The sequence below is a fragment of the Hydra viridissima genome, unplaced genomic scaffold (genome assembly GCF_058129835.1).
Source record: "Hydra viridissima isolate aposymbiotic clone 2 unplaced genomic scaffold, HvirCarnegie_v1 scaffold_1, whole genome shotgun sequence".
NCBI lineage: Eukaryota > Metazoa > Cnidaria > Hydrozoa > Anthoathecata > Hydridae > Hydra > Hydra viridissima.
In genome coordinates this window covers 222,792-240,207 of record NW_028324300.1, presented here as the reverse complement: position 1 = coordinate 240,207, position 17,416 = coordinate 222,792, and the positions used below count along the sequence as shown (strand labels likewise).

General features: G+C 31.8%; 1 protein-coding gene across 1 annotated transcript; it reads left to right on the top strand.

Moving 5' to 3' along the window:
* The first annotated feature begins 431 nt into the window (after nt 1–431).
* LOC149892763 (uncharacterized) lies at nt 432–7,136 on the top strand. Its single transcript, XM_090065507.1, has 5 exons — nt 432–559; nt 2,568–2,599; nt 2,776–3,248; nt 5,448–5,567; nt 6,835–7,136. Exons 2-5 carry the CDS (start codon nt 2,575–2,577, stop codon nt 6,976–6,978), a joined length of 762 nt encoding a protein of 253 aa, XP_089921633.1. The 5' UTR covers nt 432–559; nt 2,568–2,574; the 3' UTR covers nt 6,979–7,136.
* The last annotated feature ends 10,280 nt before the right edge of the window (nt 7,137–17,416 follow it).

The following is a 17,416-nucleotide window of genomic DNA, read 5'->3' as shown; positions in this document are numbered from 1 at the left end:
CTCAAATATTATAAAAGTTTAACGATGGAATCATACTGGTCAGTGCCGCTTTCGCTCACTGTTTTTAAGTCCTGAAATACTATCCCAAAAAAAAACTGAGCAAGAATTACTAAAAGTTGTTGCCAAAATTTCTGACAGCAAATTTCAAAGATTACAACGCGAATGATAATGAAAAAAATAGGTCGACTTAAATAAAAGATGATGTGAAATGATCATAAATAAATGATGCCGCAATAAATATTGTGAGAGAAAACGTGGCTGGAAAATTTTACATTCGTCACGTTTTAAATTTTTGTAAAAAATTGTTTTTAATAATCATATATTTAATATTACATTTTTAATCATGTATTTTAATTATAAAAAATAAACAATTATATATTTGAATTACACAGAACAGCGATGTATAATATTATTTTAATCAATTTGCCTTGTGTTTTTGGGAGTCCGAAAAAGATGTTAAAAAAGTTTTAACAGAAGTTTTTTTCTGTTTGAAAATATTGAGTTTGAGAAGTTCATTTTTTAATCTCGTATTCTGTACATTTTCATCAACGGGTGATGAGTAAGTAAACGGACAAATTTTTATTCAATTTTTCTAATTAAATAATCATGTGGTTTGATGTAAATAAAAATCTAAGAAATGTTAGCTTCGCTTTTTAAAACACATTTTTTTAAATGCAACAAAACGAGAATCTTTCAAAAACTTCTCGACATTTTTTTCGTAAAAAATTCTAATATAAAAAATATTGAAATCGTAAGTCATTTTGAAAAAAAAGGAAAAATTCAAAATGCAACCTATAAATAACATAAAAAGACCTGAAACCGTTTTTTTATTCTAATAAAATGTTCTCTATCCGTCCGACATCCTGAGCTAGAGAAAAAAAGCCTCGCTAAAGAGACTTTAACTATTTATTTTATGCATTTTGTCCAGATTTAGCAAGTTTACTCTAAATTGGATGAGCAAATATGTTAATTATTACTGATAAAGAATCAAACCCATCAAATATCCCGTTGAACACAACTAAAAAAGAAATTTTGTTTAAATTTTTTACCGTCGCTTATGAAAGGTGGTAAAGCGAATTTGAAACTTATTTCAAATGTTGGAGCTTTTTAATACAAAAAATAACTGATTTTTATTCAAAAATAGTTTAGTTTAGGAAAATATTATAATTGTTTTTCTCTTTATCTGTAAGTATGTTAAAATTTTATTTTGTCTAATAAAGTTACTTATCACAGGTTACTAAAACATACAGTAAATCTAAATGAATGTAGGCTGGCAGTGGTGGTAAATGAATGTAGGCTGGCAGTGGTGGTAAATGATTGTAGGCTGGCAGTGGTGGTAAATAAATGTAGGCTGGCAGTGGTGGTAAATGGCACCTTCAGTATTGCTCTTTTTGTTTTTCTTCTTCTTCTTCTTCGTTTAGAGCTATTTGTTTTTGAGTGAACACAAATTCACTTTTCAGCTCTTTACCCATGTGGCTCTAAGTATGGTTAACCATTGGTGTAAAATCTTTCCTGATCTTTTTTTTTGATTTGTCAAGTGTTGTATTAAAAGAAATTAACCATTAGGCTTAACCCAAACCCTAACCGTTTCACAATTACGAGTTGTTGTTTTTCTTCTATTTGTTTAAAACTAATGCTAATTAGCATTGTTCTCGAACCTCAAAAATTTTAGATGTAAACTTCCTCTGACAAGATTTTTTATTCAGAAAGTCAACTTTATTTCATTAAGGTAATTGGATCATAACTTCCGTTACACTTTATTTAAAAAATCCATTTGAAAACATTGTCAAAAATAAAAAGCTATAGATAAGCACTTTGAAAGAGTTTTTTTTCCTTCCGATTTAACATCCTACGTTAAATTGAAAGCTAACAACTGTCTAAATTTGATTATCTAAGAAAAAGATTATTCAAGCCAAGCTGCGAATATTTTTTCTGATAATTCCACAAGAATCTTCCATCATTCAAACGCTTTTTACTGTTTTATTACATGAGATTGAGGAAAGGGGAGGAAGAGGGGGTGCGCAGGGGGGGGGGGGGAGAGGGAATATTAAAAGCCATCAAACAAGGATATCAATTCTTTATCTTCTACAATTTTAGATATTTATATATAAACTAATAAGATTAAATTTAATGCGAGAATTTAAAATCTCTATTTTAAAGAAAAAAAATTCAAACAATTTGGATAAAAAAATAAAAAGTCAACGAGGAGATGAAAGATAAGTCATGTTATTTAATAATAAATCCAAACTTTAAATCTGCGTAGACAACTTTATAAATATTCTCGCTTTATTAAAAGCATTTCCAACTGCATTTTTTCCCATGTTAAACAAAGAGAAGTAATCCTTTGATAAAAGTTCAGAAAATTCTTATTACAAGAGAAATTTGTGCTAAAAATGTTTGTTTGCTATATCCGTACTCATTACTCGCAAAAACAAAGCTTGACAAATTGAATCCGTTTTTTTCTGTATTAAATGATATCTACTGGTTATTTTGAAAAATAAGGTTGTATTAAAGAGTGATATAGAAAAATCACTCTTGATATAGGTATTATTTCTTCCTTCATTTAGAGTTATAATGACTGAGCAAAATTGGAAAACGGGTAAGAATTCTTTACACTTTAACGTTTCCCTAACTCTTATGTTTATAATCTCCCAAAAATTTTGTACTAAAAGGATTTTCATTTGATGCATTACGCTTTACTTAACAAGAATTATTTAAAGACTTCGGACTTTACCAAATAATTTAACAAATGTCTTTAAACTCAATCTTCTTTAGGAGCCCAATCCTCATTTGAATCAACATCTAGCGACACTGATACACGGCGACCTACGCAGGCTGAACTCTATAGCTCTTTTGAACAAAACTGTCAAACAAAACATGCCGCAAATAATTTCTTAGGAAAATACTCAAGTAGCGCTCCGTCTTCTATTGCCTCACTTTCATGTATACAAAAAATAGAGCCATATTCCGGCAATCCTCGAACTCCATCAATGAATTATTTACGACTTGAAAAATTCGGACAATCAGCACAACCTAATATATATACACAACAAATGTTAACAAAAGGCCTGAACGTGAAACAGGTAACAAGTGCTTCACTAAGCTATATGCCTACCAAGCTCTGTGCTTCCAGCCCACAACAGTTCAGCAAATTTTTAATTGAAGACCGGTTTTACAAAAACTCAAAGTCAATTGGATCGAGTTCTATGATTCAGTACTCTAATAATCTTAAACCACACATAATCCAGGTAAGGGTGACTATGATCTTTTAGAACCTATGGAGATGTAAATAATATAGCAAACGTAGAGTAGACGCACTTACAAGGTATGCCTTACATCAATTGTTGATATAGGCAGTCGTCTGTTAGGCGAGGTGGGATAACTGCTCCTACCTCGTATTCCAGAGAATTTTCATGAGCAAACTCCTAAGTCTCTGACGTAGTTTCTACTTTTCCCTATTCTACAATTTTTTCTTAGGTCCCCTGATGTTTGTAGATAATTTTTTCTGAGGGGCCCTCATGTAGATAAGTACACTTGCGTGCTCATGTTTGTAGATAAATACACCTGCGTGCAAAAGTTTTTAGGTCAATTCGATACTATTGATTTCATGTTCAGCATCCAAATATTTAATCTAATTATACTTTAAAATTAAGTGTGCGTGTCTAAACAAGTTTTATTAGTTTTTGTAGTTTCATCGTTCGTTCTATTCCTTTGTTTTCACATATTTTTTTTGAAAGCAAAAATAATGTTGTATTGACTACAAATTGAAATATTTGTGATGCCCTGAATCTTTCAGTTTTTTAACTGTTTATAAATTTTGATAGGTAGTTTTGCACATTTGTTCATTAATATTGATGATTTTATAGGCGTATTTTATGGCATATTTTTTTGTATTATTTTTTTAACTTACTGAATTTTATATTTAATTCAAATAATACTTTCTGAACCACAGTTTTACTACATATTTTATATGAAACATGAAAAAAAAGACGTCAATTTTCAGATGAATCACGTGGTAAAATTCCAAATTTATCTAAAGACAGTAAGGCTAATGAAAGTGCCAGAAGATTGAAAAATTCTGAAATCAGTTGTGACATGTACCACCCGTTGACTTTCTTTAAAAATACGAGAATAAACCTAATAAGGAAACGTTGCGGAAGGCCGAAATGTACCTCAGAAAGTGAAGATAAACACAGCAGCAATGATAAAAGAAAATTTAAATCAAACAAGACAAACTTTGATTACTTATTTGATACGGTTAAGAAGCGATTGTGTATATAGGCGATTGCCAGTCCAAATGGCCAATTAACTTACCTTTGTTGCAACCCATAAACAAAATAAATTGTCTTCAGTGGACCAAAGTGCATCAATCGTGGATGTTATAGCAATGGACCAGAGCTATTAGGACAGGTGAGTCAAAGTTTGAGTTATTTGGTTCTAAAACACGTCAATGTATTCGAAGGAAGGTCAGGGAATCTGTGAATAACAACTGTTAAAGTTATATAGTAAAACATGTTGGAGGTCATGTGACAATTTGGGGTGGCTTTGGAGAAGGAAAGTTTAGAGATTTTTAAAAAATATTTTAACTATGGACAAAAACTCATGTTACAGTATTTTATTTTATCACGCAGTGCCGCCCGGTATTAGAAATATCGGTCAACGGTTTACTTTCCAACTAGAAAATGACCCAAAACACACGTCTAAGTTTTGTTTGAATTGTTTAAAAAGTAAACACCCAAAATCAAGATATGGCCTCCACATTCAGCTGATCTCAACCCTATTGAGAAATTATGCTAGATATGAAAGTGAGCGAGAAAATATGAAAAGAAAAAATTGTGAAAAGAGAAAATGAGAGATAGAAAAGTTCGCACAAAGGCGCTAACAAATGTAGAAAGTCTCTGAACACGTTTGGAAGTTTCCTGGAAAAATTTAAACTGAGAAGCGACGCAAAAGTTAGCCTCTAGAATGCCATATTTATCATGACTGTTACACATGCTAAAGGAGGTCACGTTGATAAAAGCAAAATATGAGTTAAAGTCTTTAATTTACTGTTTTCTTTTTTTTTATAAATTAAATCAGAATTAATAAGCAATTTGTTTAAATGTTACATAAACAGTTGTTAAGTATAAAATTTATCATTCTTTCTAGTATCTTACCTTATGTTTTATAAGCATTACTATCTTTGACCGAAATCTTTTGCACGCTAGAGTGTATAACCATATAAAGAAGCCGTGATTTGATGTAAATAAATCAGAAAGGTTTGTAAAATATATTAAAGTTTTTAAAAATTTTCTCATATTTTCAAGTGTTAGTTATAAGTAAGATTATGGATAAAATATAATTAAAATGGTGTATATTGATGCTAAGATTAAGGCTGTATTTAAACTGCAAAAACCATAAAATTGGCCTTGAATTATAAAAATTTCTCTCTGGTTTTTATAAAACAGTTTGGTAATGAAGCTCCTCTTGTCATCAAAAGAGAAATACCGTCTTACAAGTTAATTTCCTGGTTGGCGTTGGCATGCTTTTTTCCGTTAGGGCTTCTTGCTTTGTCAAAATCTTACAAGGTATGTGAAAAGTTTATAAAATTTTTGCAAAAAGTTTGCTATAATAAAATGCGAAAGTAAAATAACTTTGCAACCCATGATGTACCAAATATTTACCAAAGTTTTCCAAAATTTAAAAAGAACTTTCCATACAAAACCAATAATTGACATGCTTTGACAATAGAATAGTACATTAGGGCGGGGCATAATCTGTGAACTATTTTAGTTTGTTATAATGCAAATTGATGAGTAGAAATATGGTTAAGTATAACGGTTAATGAGAGCACGTTAAAGAGAGCGAATCAAGTTCTGATGAGAAGACTGGGTAAGTAAACTAAGTACAAATGTTGTGGATCTAATGAATCTTCTTTGATTAAAAGAAAAAGGGAAACTGTAATATATAGTCAAAAACTTAAAAAGCCTACACAGTGGTAAGCTGCCACTAACTAACTGGTGAGCTGCCACTGGTACGCCACCCATCTTGATAAACACCCTTAACTGAGTCAGACAATAGATTCTCTGGAACAATCTGAAAAATTCTTTAACAAAGACATTGATTTATATTGATTCTATATTGATCAAAATCAAGATTTAGAACAGTGAACCGCGACCTCTTATCAAGTTAGCATTGCGAACCGCAGCCACATGTTAACCACAGCAGAAATTTTTATCAGGTAATGTTTAAGAAATTTTCAATTATAGGCATTTAGCATGTTGATACATGTAACCATGTTGGTTCAATTTAAATGTAAAGCTCTATTGATTGATAAAATTAGGCAAATTTACTCTAATTGGAGTCAAATTTTAGAGAAAGAAACCCCGAACCTATTGTTATTATCTCTCAAAATGGACGGATAAATACTAAAGATAACTGTAGGAAACTACACCCGAACTTGAAACAAAGAAAATGATTTTGCAAAATAAAAGTTTTCAGCGAATCAGAAGGCTGCTTCTTAGAACTGCATCTAATAAAATTTAAGCAGCTCACTATTTAACAAATATGTAAGACTGTGCTTTGTAAATATAAATGATTTCCTTTATCTCATTTTTGGATTTCACTTTCATGTTTACACGTGAGTTTGACCCGCCCTAAATGGCGCGCTCAATATCGGTTAGCTGTGATTTGTCAAGTGACATGAATTAACGCTATTCTTATTTAGATTTATTAGTTAAAAATTAATTTATTTTACAGTGTATATATATATATATATATATATATATATATATATATATATATATATATATATATATATATATATATATATATATATATATATATATATTCAAGGTTACTTCGTTCGAGATAAAAGGTCAAACAGAGCATGCGAAAGCAAGCTCAGACGTTGCCAGAGTTATATCAGGATTAGCGATAATGATTGGAATCTGCGTGACAGCGATCACACTTGCATGCTGTTTAAGAAAAACATTTTAGACGAAAAAAATGATTTCAATGATAGATTTTATTATTTATTTTGTAAATATTTTTTTCTGAAGCATAAAATATAATGAAATGACAGAGGTTTTCCACAACTCTCCACTTTGTAATATTTTCTTTGACTAATTTTTAATCGTAGCAGTTTTTAACATTAACTAATCATTTTTTATCGAGCGAGCGAGCCCAGCGAGTACAGAAGCCATGCGTGAAATGTAGGTGTAACAAGAATTAAATCTGAGCAGGGACTGACGCGCTACAATAATGCATTTCCGTTTATTTGAAAAACCAACTTGTTTCTTTGTATTGCGAAAAGCTCACACAGCGTCATTATACTAGTAACTACATGAAAAAATGTAAATATTGAGTGCTTTACATAATAGTTATCGATTTAACAACATTTTTATTTCAAACTTTGTCTAACTTTTCTTTATTCCTTTTTTTTTTTGGGCGCTGTTAAATATTATCAAATTGATTAGAGCTGATTAATTTTTACTACTCCAAAAAAAATTAAACTTAAACTTTATTTTCACTAAGCAAACTGTATAAGAACCCCCCAGTACACGCAATTTTTTGTTGCAACCCATAAAATAAGTTAGATTTATACAACTCATTTCACCGTCTTTGCAGATCACCTCAAAAAGGTAGTTCACATTCAAAACGTTGAGAATATGCGGATGCCACTCAAACGTAAACTAAGACAACATTTCGGCACTTCAGAGGCTCTTCTTCAATTTCATCTGCATGAATTCGTTAGGCACCAAAAATAAAAAAACAGTTTATTGTTTTCAGCTTTCGATTCTTATATAAATCGCCGGTATCCTATTTCATTGTTGTTTTTTTGTCATTCACTTATGTTAAGACAGCTTGGTCTTAAAATATTGTGGTGTTTATATTACCTGTTTTTATTTTTTTAAACAAAGTATTAGTTCATCGGAAAAAAATTCATAAAATATTTAACTAAAGTCAATACAAAACATTTAGTAAAAAGCTCATCATAATACATTTTAAGCATCTGTTGGGAAGAGTGAATTTCTTTAAAAGTATTTGTAATAAAAACAAAAATGAGGTTAGATATTTTTATTTTCGCCGCTCAACTGAAGTACAATCCAAAATTACATTGAAATGTTTTAAAAAGTAAAAGTAAACTCCTATCATGGATAGAAACCAGAGCAAAATTATTGGAAAAGATCAACGTGATATTCTCAGCGCACATACCGAAAACGATATTAAGAAGCACTCCCAAGTCAATAGATGTGACGACTCTCAGCCAGACAAAGTATCTGAAGCGATCCTTCAAAATGCCATTCAAAAAAGCGACTCTTTTCTTAAGGATGAACAATCGCGTTATTTTGCAGAATTTCTTTCTACTGCAACATGCTTCTCTTCACTTCCATATGCTTTAAAGCTTAACAAAGTCCCTGAGTTGATTAATGGTATAAAGCTATTACTTCAAAACATGATGGCGGAAGTTCGAGAGTATAGTGACATGGCGTCTGAAATCAAAAGTCTTTTTAAATTTTTTACAGAAATGGTTGAAACTGTACTGCATAACGTAAACTTGATGCTTCCTCTACTTAAAACTGCTAATAAGCAGATAAATATTTTAGACGATGTAATAAACTCTCAACAAAACCAAGAAGAACTGAACGAAAAAGACAAAAATGATATTCAAACTGCTTTAAATCGCATGTTAAGTGGTATAGATAGGTTTGACATAATATTAAATTCTGCAATAGATAAAAGTTTAGAAACAGAGGATGAAGTTTTATCATGGACCAACTCAGTGCAAAAAAAAAAAAAGACCGTTGAAGATCGATTAGATATTGTTGACTTATGTTTAAACTGCTTTATACCATTGAATGCAACTGGGTTTGGAGGCACTGTTTTAGGACTTGTTGCCTCTGCAGGATATGGTGGTGTAGGCGCCTTGACCATTGCAGGGGTAGCTTTTCCACCTATTACTGCAATAGTCTGTGCAACCCTTTTAGGTGGAGGTTGTGTTATGACTGTTGTTTGTTTAGTAAAACGATTTTGGGTGAGAAAGCAGATGAAAGCACTTGGTTTTTTGAATGAGATACTTAAGAGTCTAAACCAACTAAATGAGTTAAACAGTTTGTTTCTTGGGTACATAAAAGATGCAAAAGAAAACGCAAATGTAGCTAAAGAACATATCCGAGACGTTCAACATTGTTTTGAAAGCGAAAGAAACCGTAAATTGCATCAAAACGCATGTGCCCAAGCTGCTAAATCTACAGAGGCTATGATTTATAGTCTTCAGAAAATTTCCAGCTTGGATTTATCTCAGTTGACATCGAAAATTTGTTTAGCGGTAAATTCTGAAAATTAAAGGAAACAAAAACAACAAAATCAGTTTCTTAAATAACTTAGAATAAATCATCTTAAGCTTTGTAGATAATTCAAACACATTTAAAATCTATGATAAAGCTGAGTAATAAGTCCAACTTTTTACACACATTCAGTTCATCAGCTAGATAAGCTAAATAAAGTTTAAAGCGTTAATTTTGGTAAATGACGGAAAAAAAGATTTTCTTTGAGAGGAAAATCTTTATTTAAAAAAATATGGAGCGCCAATGTAGCGTAATAAAAAGTTAAATTAAAGTTTTGTAAAAATTATTAAAATGAGTGCAGCAATGTGCAGCTTATTTAAAATACATATGTTTTCAGTGACATCAGTATTATCATCTTTTGTTATTCTGATACATTTAATATGGTTACAACTGTCACATCGATCACCTTTATCTCAGTGTATAATTAAGGCATACAAAATAATTGTTCTCACGAGTGTAACTACGTGTTATTATTTCTTTGTTTTTTTACGGATTCTCTTATCAGTCGATATTAAAACAGAAGTTTTGCGAACTCCGATGTTTACGTTGACGTTTTAGTTGTGAGCAATGCGGGTACTTTTGCAGATGGTATTAAAATCTGAAAAAGCTGCCAATTAATTTTGTGTCCTTGTTGAGTCGGAGAAAAAAAGCAGGCTGGGAAAATGCTTCTTTAATACTGGTCCATTTTATTTTCTTGTTCACTTCAAAAGCAGTTTATAGCATTTGATTTTAACAGGCCAGAAAGCTAATGTATACAGAAATGGAAAGAAAGTGTAAGATGAGGGAGCAGGCGCAAGAGTATAAAAATGTTTACAAATATGCAGACAGGTGTGAAAATTTGAGAGATGATTTTTGATTTCAAAAAAACTTGGCTCTCAATATTTTCATCATAAATCTTGACTTAAAAGGTATAAGTTGTTAAAACTGCCGGTTAACTATTTCAATATTCACATAAAACAGATCTGTTTGTTCGAAGAAGCTTTTCATAAAAAACAAAAGTTAACTGCTCAAGACTAATCCAATATTCAGCCCAACACAGGACAGTCCAACTTCGCAACTTAAAAGACTTTTACTGCTATAAATCAAGTTTTGAATGTCAAAATTATTATATAAGACTAAATTCCGTGAATGTTCAATCAATTTGGATTACAATGTCTTAATCACTTTGCATAAGCGACTATTAATGTTTAAAGTGATCAGCAAATGTATAAGCACCGACTGGTTGCGCATTCCAAGAAAATTGAGGCTATTGAAATAGAAATCTGATTAAATTGCAATGTCGGATTCCATGTCTCCTGTAACATGAACTTGGTTAGATCCTGTGTAGTCAGCAGTCTCCTGCTTGCACTCATCCTTGCATATGATGCGAAATCAGTTTAGAGAAAGGTATTTTTCTCACAATTGGAGATCTGCAAAAGCGCTTTGCTGCATTAAAAAATGCACAAAGAAAATTGTTAAAAGCCAAAGTTATTTAAAGATATTACTAGTAAGCCTCTTCTTTTACGAATAGTAAAAGCTTTGGATTTGATTTCTCAAATGGAGCTCCATCTTCTTGTTGGTGTAGTGAGTTTCCTATTCAAAACCCTGAATAGTTTGTGGTCAAAAGGAGAAGAATTGCTAACCTCACTTTCACATCAAAACTTCACATCATCTTGTTTCATCATGTTCATGAATTTGATGTTTCCAAAAAACAGCCATTACGTCAACTCAGTGAGCAAACTACATACCCTTTACATTATTGCTTCAGGTTTCACTAAGATAGGTTCAAAAGGCCTTACAACCACCCAAAGTATAAAAAGATATTGGAATTGTACTTGTTGGATATTAACAGCCAGCATTTGTAGAACACAAAAGAAAAATTTTCTTTAACATTTATTTTTTTAGAAAAAAATCACTTAGTTAGATTTTGAAGTTTTGATATAAAGACGGTTTCTATTTTTTGCTGCAACCCATAAAATATTTCGCCCTTTCCTGGAAAAAAATAATATTGGAAATTCATGAAAATGTATTTAAATTAAACGAGATATCTTAGATTTCATTTTGGACAATGTTTCTTTAAAAAACTTTAGTGTTTCTTTAAAAATGTGAAAACTTACATGCTATCATTTCAACAACTTGTACTGATCAAAGAAAAATTTTCAAACTAAATATTCTTTCTTGCATAAAAAAAGTTTTACTTCAAATTTTACGTTTTTTTGAATCAAAAATGTGAATATTTCAATCCTAGCAGAGGGTTTCTTCGGAATTTTAAACTGTGCTTTTAATTCATTTTGACCTAATTTACTATTTTAACACTTAGATTTTGACTCCATTATCATTTACAAAGTTGATTCACCTTGTTTTATGTTTATAAGCTATTTAAAATTAAATATTAAGACGTTCAGATTGATTTAAGATTTCATGTATATATGAAATCTTAAATCACTCTGAACGTCTTAATATTTAATTTTAATGAAATTTTATTATTACATTTTAATATTAACTTTTAATGAAAGCTTGTATTCAAGCTTTCATTAAAGCTTGTAATGAAAAAATGTACACTGACAAATGAAGATTTCAATGTCAAGATTTCATGTATTAGGCTGTAAAGAAAGTTAGTTCGGTTTTTAAATATATATTTGTTTCATAACGGTTTTTGTTGTTCTACGGTAAAGTGTTTATATTCTTTAAATAGTACTTAATCTTCTCTACATACCTGTGTTATTTGTTTTTTGAAAGGCTTAATTTTTTCTTTTTTTTCCAGGCTTTAAAATGGAATATCCAGGAAACAGAAATCAACCTTTTCAACATCTGCTTTTCTTCGCTTTTCATCGAGGTCAAAAAGCAGCCAAAGCAGCTCGGGACATATGCAAAGTGTATGGAGAAGGTGTCATAGGGGAGCAAGCTTTGACATTGAAAACCTCGAAGCGGACGACCATCAGAATTCGATGAGGAGCATCTAAATTCCCTGTTGAAGGAAGATGGTCGCTAAACAATCCGTGAATGGGCCGAAAAAATGAAATGTAGTGTCATGACCACCTCCAACCATCTTCAATCAATAGGTTTTTATCAAAAACTCAGAGCTTGGGTGCCTCACCAGCTTGATGAAAACAACAAAGAAAATCGCCTTCAAATCGCTGCTCAACATCTCACACGCCGTCAAGCAGCACGGGGGCAATGATTTTTATACCAAATCGTTACGGGAGATGAAAAATGGTGTCTATACGTGAATATGAAGCAAAGAAAAGAGTGAATTGCTTCAGGATATATGCCGAAGCCAAGAATAAAGGAAGACCTTCACCCAAAAAAGGCTATGATCTGCGTTTTTTGGGACTGTAAAGGTGTGCTGCACTGGGAAATGCTCAAAAGGAACGCCACGGTCAACAAGGACCTCTACATTTCCCTATTGCATTTCGTGAATGAGACTATTCAACAGAAAAGACCCGATTGATTAGGTCAAATCATTCTCCTTCACGACAATGTTAGGCCGGATGTTGCACAAGTCGTCAAAGTCGCCCTTCAAAAGCTCTAATGGGAAGTTCAACAGCACCCGCACTCTCCGGATCTTGCTCTAAGCAATTCCCACATTTTCCGCTCCATGTCAAACCATATAAGAGGACTACCTTCGATGATGAAGAAGGCCTCAAAAACTGGCTCAACAACTTGTTTGACACCAGACCTGGCGATTTTTGGCGGGACTGCATCAACAAACTAGCCGAACGTTGGGAGGAGGTCGTAAATAATAACGGAGAGTAAATAAATAATAACGGAGAGTACATAAATGATTAATTAATTGTTATAATTAATGTTTTTTTATTTAAATAAAATTGTCTAATAAAACCAAACGAACTTTCTTTACAACCTAATACAAGCTTTCATTAGGAGCTTTCAATGAAAACTTGCACCAAATGAAATCTTAAATCACTCATTTACTGACTTCACAACCCTGCTCTATACTACAAAACATCTTTTCGCAGGCTTTTGATCAGTTTAATAAGATTTACTTATGATGTTTCCTTAACATGAGTAGTACAATCACTAACAACTACATGGCAGTATTTTGTATTTTTAATTTACGAGACATCAATGAGAATCGATGATTCTTCATTTTTCTATCAAAATTTTGCCACTACATCCACTCAGCAATATTTTCCAAAGCACTATCACACAACGGATATATATTTTTTGAAATCACACTCATAATGCTGACCACTCACTAAATCAATATTCTGGGTCATTTAGAAGGCAAGAGTGTGTGAATTTTTTTTTTACATAAACTAGTATAACTGTAATCAAAAAACATTTCCAGTGCGAAAATTACAACTAAATGATGAAAGAACGCGCATTAACTAGCAGGGATTTTTTGACTGAGAAAATGTAACAAGCATAAAGATGCCAACTTGGTACTCATCATCTTGATATTTTCTACTAAAAAAAGAAAGAGCATTGGTTTCATTTATGCCTGTATTATTCATTTATGTGCACGTGGTTTATTATTTGATACCACCTTTTTTTTTATCATTTCTCAAAGCAACTCTACCTTTTAGCCAGGAGACATATAACTAGCATCATAATTTTTATAAATTTCAAAAGCTATTTTCTTGATTTCTTCATTTAAGGAAGTTACTCATCTAAATTCATATGAACTTTCTTAAATTTTGTAATTCATTTCATCAACTAATTTTAAAAAAACTGCTTTTTGCTTTGAGGGGCAGTAAGGTAATATTAACTTGAATCAAAGGTGAGCACAAACAAATGTAATCTATTGCAGCTTATTGCCCTCTAATGTAATGTTTTTTATAATTTCTTGATGCAACTTTTTAAAGTTTTTGTAAAGTAATTGGACTCCATGTTTTTTAAAGTAAATATTTTGTTCTAAAAAAAAAATGTGTTGTCTATCATTTATCAAAAAGAGCACTGTAAGCTTTATATAATTTGTCTCGCTTAAGGCAAAGAACTGAACGCATATAAATAGTGCGGCTAATTACCCCGCTTCACCTAAAAATAACTGCTTGAAGGATAAATAAAGTTTGAAGCATAAATACAGTAGCCTCCAAGAGTAATTGGACAAACTCCTTTTTGGTTATACTTTTTCATCGAGTTAACATTTTTAAATGAAGTTTTGCATAAGTATGTCAAACTATACTACAATTATGAAAAAGAAAACAAAAATCCTAATTTGGGAGTAATTACTCAAATTTTTAATAAAAGAATGGAAATGATTGGCTCAAAAGTAATTGGACAAACTAAATATGTCGTTTAAAAAAAAAAGTTTCTCAACAATGGATAAATTTTCAGCATTTTTTATGAAGATTTCTGTTAAATAATATATATAATGTTACATAGTGTTATATTCTGTTACATAATGTATACAATCTGTGCATAATCCTAGTACTTCGTTGGAAAACCTTTTGCCGCAACGACAGCATTACATCTAGGTGGCATTGAATCAACCAAATTAATTAAAACATCAATTGGTATTTCCTCCCATGTGCGCTTAATCAACTTAAACAAATCATGCTGATTAGATGGTTTCCGAACACTATCTTTTCTCTCAATATGTTCCCAAAGATGTTCGATTGGGTTCAGGTCGGGAGATTGTGACGACCATTCCAAGATACGAACTTTCTTTTGAGCTAAAAACTCCGTGACTAGCTTGGAGGTGTGTTTTGGATCGTTGTCGTATTGGAAAATCCAACCACACAACATTTTGTCTTTTGCATGTGGCAGCATTATATCTTTGATTATTCCTTTATACATGTTTTGGTCCATAATGCCTTGAACTCGATAGATTGGACCTACTCCATCACGGCTAACACATGACCAAACCATTACTGAACCACACCATGCTTTACTGTAGGAACTTGGTACTTAGCATCATTTCGAAGGCCTATTGGACTTCGAACATATTTAATACCATCAGAACCAAACATGTTAAAGTTTGACTCATCACTCCATACTATTTTCGACCATTGGTTTGCTGTCCAATTAAGATGTTCTTTAGCGAGTTTTAACCGTGTTCTACGATTTTTTGCAGAAACAAAAGGTTTTTTAACAGGACGACGGCCAAAAAGGTTGTTTTGTATTAAGCGACGCTTTAATGTTGCATAAGAGCAAGAAATTTCATGTGGCTGTGTAAATTCTCTATGAACTTCTTTAGCACTCTTGCGCGGATCTGCCTTTGACAATCTTACTACAACATTATGTTAGCGAAAAGTTGTTGATTTCGGGCGTCCTGACTTTGTTGAAACTTGGAAGTGACTTCGTTGTTGAAAAACTTTTAATATATAATCAGCTGTTGATCTCAGAATGTTCAAATCTAGTAAAATTTGTCGCACAGTCTTGCCGTTATTAGATGCTTGTACAATCTTCCTTTTCACTGCCTCGCTTAAATATTTATTATGTCCCATTGCAAATTATTAATCATTGAATGTTTTTATAAAAACCTGCCTTCAGAAAAAGAAGTTTAAAAAGTTATATCAACATTGTTAGAATTTAGTTTGTCCAATTACTTTTGAGCCAATCATTTCCATTCTTTAGTAAAATTTTGAGTAATTACTCCCAAAAGCGAATTTTTATTTTGTTTTTCATAATTGTAGTAAATTTGACACGCTTACGCAAAATTTCATTTTAAAATGTTAACTTAATGAGAAAACATAGCAAAAAAGGTGTTTGTCCAATTACTTTTGGACGCTACTGTAAAACTTGACCTATTCTGAATTACTCAGTAAATTGTCTGTATTGTTATTTTTTCCTTTACTTTTTAGATTTTAATGCCATACAAGTTGTCATTGTCAGTTGAGATATGTCCAAGCGAGATATTTTCTCAAGACTATCAATCATAGCCTTTGTAGATTCAGTAGCTTTAGCGCATGCGTCTTGATTAAATTTCCGCTGTCTTTCGCTTTCTAAACAAAGTTGAATGTCTTGCATATGTTCTTTAACTACATTTGCTTTTTCTTTTGCATCTGAAATATGGCGCAGAAACGTTGTGTTCGCTTCATTTAGTTGAATTAGACTCTCAAATATTTTGTTCAAATAATCAAGAGCTTTCATCTGCCTTCTTGCCCAAAATTTTTTTACTAAATAAACAGCCGTCAAAGCACAAGCTCCACCTATAAGTGCCGCACAGACTATTGCAGTAACAGGTGGAAAAGCCACCCCTGCAATAGTCAAGGCACCTACACCACCATATCCTGCAGAGGCAACAAGTCCTAAAGCAGTACCACTAAACGCAATTCCACTCACTGGTATAGAAGAATTTAAGCACAAGTTAACAATATCTATTCGATTTGATACAGTGATTTTTTTTGATTCGACTGAGTTGTTTGTTAATGAGATATTATCTTTTATACTTAAACTTTGATTTCTCGCAGAATTTGCTAATTTGATTAGTTCATCCATACCACGTGACATGTAACTTAAAGCAAGCTGAATATCATTTTTGTCTGAGTCGTTCAATTTTTTCTGATTTTGTTGGGGGCTTATCACATCATCGAGAATAGCTATCTGCTTAACAGCTCTGTTAAGTTTAGGAAGGATCATGTTTATATTATGCTGTGCACATTCAACCATTTCTGCAAAACATTTAATAAGATTTTCAATTTCAGATGCCATCTCAGCATACTCTTTAACTTCTACTTTCATATTTTGAAGTAACAGCCTTATGTTTTCAACTAATTCTGGGACTTTAAGAAGCTTTTCTGCATATTTAAGTGAGGAAAAGCCTGTTGCAATTGAAAGAAAATCTAAAAATCGATTAGATTGTTCATCAATAAGATAAGAGGTACTACTTTGAACTCCATCAAGGAGCATCGCTTTAGATACTTTGTCTGGCTGAAAGTCGTCCCAAGTATCAACTCTGGAGTGCTTCTTAATCACGTTTTCGACATGTGCGTTGAGAAGATCATGTTGTTCTTTTTCAAAACTATTGCTCTGGTTTCTAGCCATGATACACTTTTAAAACTATACTTTTAATTTTAAAATATTCTTTGCAAATTTTGGTAACCCTTCTGTTAAGCGGTGGAAAATAAATTTATCTCTACGTCGTTTTTGTTTTTGCTACAAATACGTTTGAATAACTACACATGAAAAAAATCTCCTTCACA

Bases quoted from the DNA above. Each gene is read 5' to 3' on its own strand.
- LOC149892763 (XM_090065507.1), top strand. From the start codon at position 2,575: ATGACTGAGCAAAATTGGAAAACGG. The intron at 2,600-2,775 runs GTAAGAATTCTT...AATCTTCTTTAG, and splicing joins TGAGCAAAATTGGAAAACGG to GAGCCCAATCCTCATTTGAA. The intron at 5,568-6,834 runs GTATGTGAAAAG...TATATATTCAAG, and splicing joins CTTTGTCAAAATCTTACAAG to GTTACTTCGTTCGAGATAAA.